This window comes from Apium graveolens, chromosome 5, assembly GCF_009905375.1.
Source record: "Apium graveolens cultivar Ventura chromosome 5, ASM990537v1, whole genome shotgun sequence".
Taxonomy (NCBI): domain Eukaryota; kingdom Viridiplantae; phylum Streptophyta; class Magnoliopsida; order Apiales; family Apiaceae; genus Apium; species Apium graveolens.
This window is the reverse complement of record NC_133651.1, coordinates 12170505-12173720: the sequence shown is the minus strand read 5'-3', so window position 1 is coordinate 12173720 and position 3216 is coordinate 12170505. Positions and strand designations below refer to the sequence as shown.

Below are 3216 nucleotides of genomic sequence, written 5' to 3'. Positions count from 1 at the left end.
TGGCCTCTGGAATACCGGGCATGTCCTTCGGGACCCAAGCAAAAATGTCGGAGAATTCCCGGATGAGATTCGTGATTTCTTTTTTGAGATATGAGGAGAAATTTTGGCCAATTTTTGTTGTTTTATCGGGGTTTCCTTCAAACACTTCTATATCTTCTGTTTCCTCGAGAGGGGAGCATGAATTGCTTGTGGATGTGTCGATCAATTCTCTTGGGTCGATGTCAAGTACTTGATTGACCTCTAACTCTTCATCTGTCCTTTTCCTTGGAGAAACAGTGGTTAGGTAACACTGCCTTGCCGTCGCTTAATCACCAACCATTTCTCATACACCAAAGTCTGTGGGGAACTTCATTTTTAAATGGGAGATGGAAGTAATGGCCCGAAGGGCGGTGATCGTTGTTCGTCCCAATATGGAGTTGAAACTCGAGGATGCACTGATCACATGAAACTTGACAATCTTCCAAATCTGACATGGGGGAGAACCAAAAAGCACCGGCATGTCGACTGTCCCAACTACATGTACCTCATTCCCTGTAAAACCGTATAGAGGCGTTCGGGCATTCTCTAGGCGTCGATCCCCGAGGTCCATTCGGGAGAAGGCATGATGGTATAGCACGTCGACGGAGCTGCCATTGTCGACCAACATCTTTTTTACCGTATTGTTTCCCACCCGGGTCGTGATGACAAGGGCGTCCTGATGGCCTTCGATGAGACCAGGGCGGTAATCATCGTCTGAGAAGGAAATGGCAGGGGACGGATTTGTCCGGGTGCGTTTGGATGTCGGTGGGTTGACATTAAAAACCTCATGGGCATAGCTTTTTCGGGAATTATGAGAGAGCCCCCCGGCTGCCACACCACCAAAGATAACGTCAATTACCCGATCTTCTTCAACTCGTCTATGGCGTCGAGGAGAATCTTCCCGCTGTACATAATGCACTAGCTGTCCTCGGCAAATTTTCCCCTCGATGAGGTTGCTTAGTTGAAAGCATTGTTCAGTTGTGTGGCCTGTATCCTCATGGTAATCGCAGTATCTAGAGCTCGGGGGACGACCCGGTTTCATGGGTCTTGGAGGACGATAGTCCGGCTCTGTCTTTAGGACCGCTAAGATGGTCGTTTTCTCAGTGTTAAGCTTTGCAAATTCTTTTTCTGGTCGACTGCGGGGTTGCCAGTCTCTCTCTCTTCTATCCCTTGGTTGATGCTCGACAGTATGACTAGGCGGTGAACGACGACGTTCTTGACGTCTGTCACGCGCGGGAGATCGCAGACTGTAGCTGCGTCGTTGTTCATACCTGGAGGAGCGCTTGGGGGACTGTATGCAGCTTACTGCCTCTTGGAGCATCATGCGATGTTCTATTATTTGAAATGCTGCTTGTAAGGTTTTCGGTCTTTTCTCAAAGATCTCCTCTAAGAGCAAACCATTGCGAGATTTATCAATGCCTGCTGTCAGAAAATTGACTGCCATTCGCTCAATTAGATCTGGAATCTCTGCTATTTCTTCTCTGAATCGTGTTAGAAAACTTCGGAGACTTTCTCCTGAGCGTTGGTGCATTGTCATTAGGGAAGCTGTGACCTTTATTCCTTTGTAGTTACTGGAAAAACGGGCTTGAAACTTGCTTTTTAAGGCCGCCCATGAGTCGATCGACCGGGGGGCAAGTTGCTGTACCATCGAAGGGCGGTACCCTGGAGGCAAGTAGAGAAGAATTGACATCGAGCGACCTTTGAGTGGCCGAAGAAGGCCATACGTCCATCGAAGGTATTGAGGAATGCTAACGGGTCCGAGGATCCGTCGAAATGATCAAGGGCTGGGGTTTTGAATGTCATGTCGATTCGTGCCTTCTTAAGCACCAATGATAGGGGGCTCTCGGAGACGGTTTCAAACCCTACCTGATTTCTCATCAAGGTACGTATCTGGGCGATTTCTTCCTGCATTTTAGCGAACTCCTCGTGAGAGATAGATTCTGTGGATTCTGTCTGACGCGAGACATCGGCAGATGACACTGTCCTATGTCAACGTTCGCGAGGGTGTGAATATGTCGACTCTGCCGACGGTTCATATTCGTACTCAGCATCGTCCTCGTCATAAAATTCATCGTCTTGTTCTTCATTTTGAACTGTAGTTTGTTGGAGCTCTCGACGGAGACGGTGAATCTCGCGTTTTCGCTCAAGTTTAGCCTGCAATCTCCGAGTTTCGTGTTCTAGGAACTCGAGCTCTTCATCTGAATCAAGTGGGTCTTCTGGATTTTCTTGATTTTGGGCTTTTAGCCTTTCTTTCCTTTCCAAATGTAGTCGAATGTCGCTCGAGAGAACTTTCTTTCCTTTAGATGTCTGTACTCTAAAACGCTGATCTGAAACAATTTTTCTTTTTCTGTCCCTTTAAAGTGTGCCCTTCAAACCCAGCGATTGATCTGCAGGAGGCGCATCAGGTAGAGGAAACAAACACTTCGGCTTCAAGGACGGTTGTTTGGGAAGCTCACGATCGTCGTTGGTCGAGGGGTCGGCGGCAACTTCTGCCGTCAACTCCTTTACCTGAGTCGGTCCGGCGGTTCCCGGATCAAGCTCTTTTACAATCATCTTCTGGTTGGATCTTGTTAAACCAAAGCTCCTTCTAGCGCCAAATGATGTTCCAATAATATTATATTATTAGACTATAATTTTAGGAGATTGTCTCTTTGCTATAATTTGTCAACCCCTCCAAATGGGGTTGTTGCCTTGTATTTAAACTAAGTCCCAAATGGGCTTTTTTTTTACAAAGTGAGCCTTCTTGGGCTTTACATTATGTTTTATAATTATTCTAACTATGATTCTTTTGGGCCGCCTTATCTTGGTCCAACACTGACATACCAGTAGATATCTTGCTTTATAGTTACTTTCTTCGTATGGAACTTATGCTACAAAGTGTTCGGATCGATAAGTTTTGTGCAGAAGTGACAGAATTGACTTCAGGATATCTTAAAAAAATAATTTATATTTTATTGTCGGTAAGTAGTACCATATGTTAAAGGAGATTGATAATTATAAGTTATATACATTTTTGGAGCCAATTTTTAATGAGAAACTTTTTGGGAAATTATTATAATTTTCATTTGTATTTTTGACAAAACTATTTCCAAACAAATGTTTTTTCGTGGATAATATATTCTTGGGAAACGGTTTTCGGTAACAAAATCTTCTAGTAAGAATATTTTGTAGGAAAATATATTTCGAATAAAATATTTT

At 44.5% G+C, this 3216-nt stretch overlaps 1 protein-coding gene across 1 annotated transcript; it reads right to left on the bottom strand.

The window, feature by feature from the left end:
• Nucleotides 1-322: 322 nt before the first annotated feature.
• On the bottom strand, nt 323-1708 carry LOC141659814 (uncharacterized). Its single transcript, XM_074466740.1, has one exon. It carries the CDS (start codon nt 1706-1708, stop codon nt 323-325), a length of 1386 nt encoding a protein of 461 aa, XP_074322841.1.
• Between the last annotated feature and the right edge of the window lie 1508 nt (nt 1709-3216).

What these genes read in the sequence shown, in the direction of transcription:
- LOC141659814 (XM_074466740.1), bottom strand. Translation starts at nt 1,708, where the DNA reads ATGTCAATTCTTCTCTACTTGCCTCCAGGGTACCGCCCTTCGATGGTA.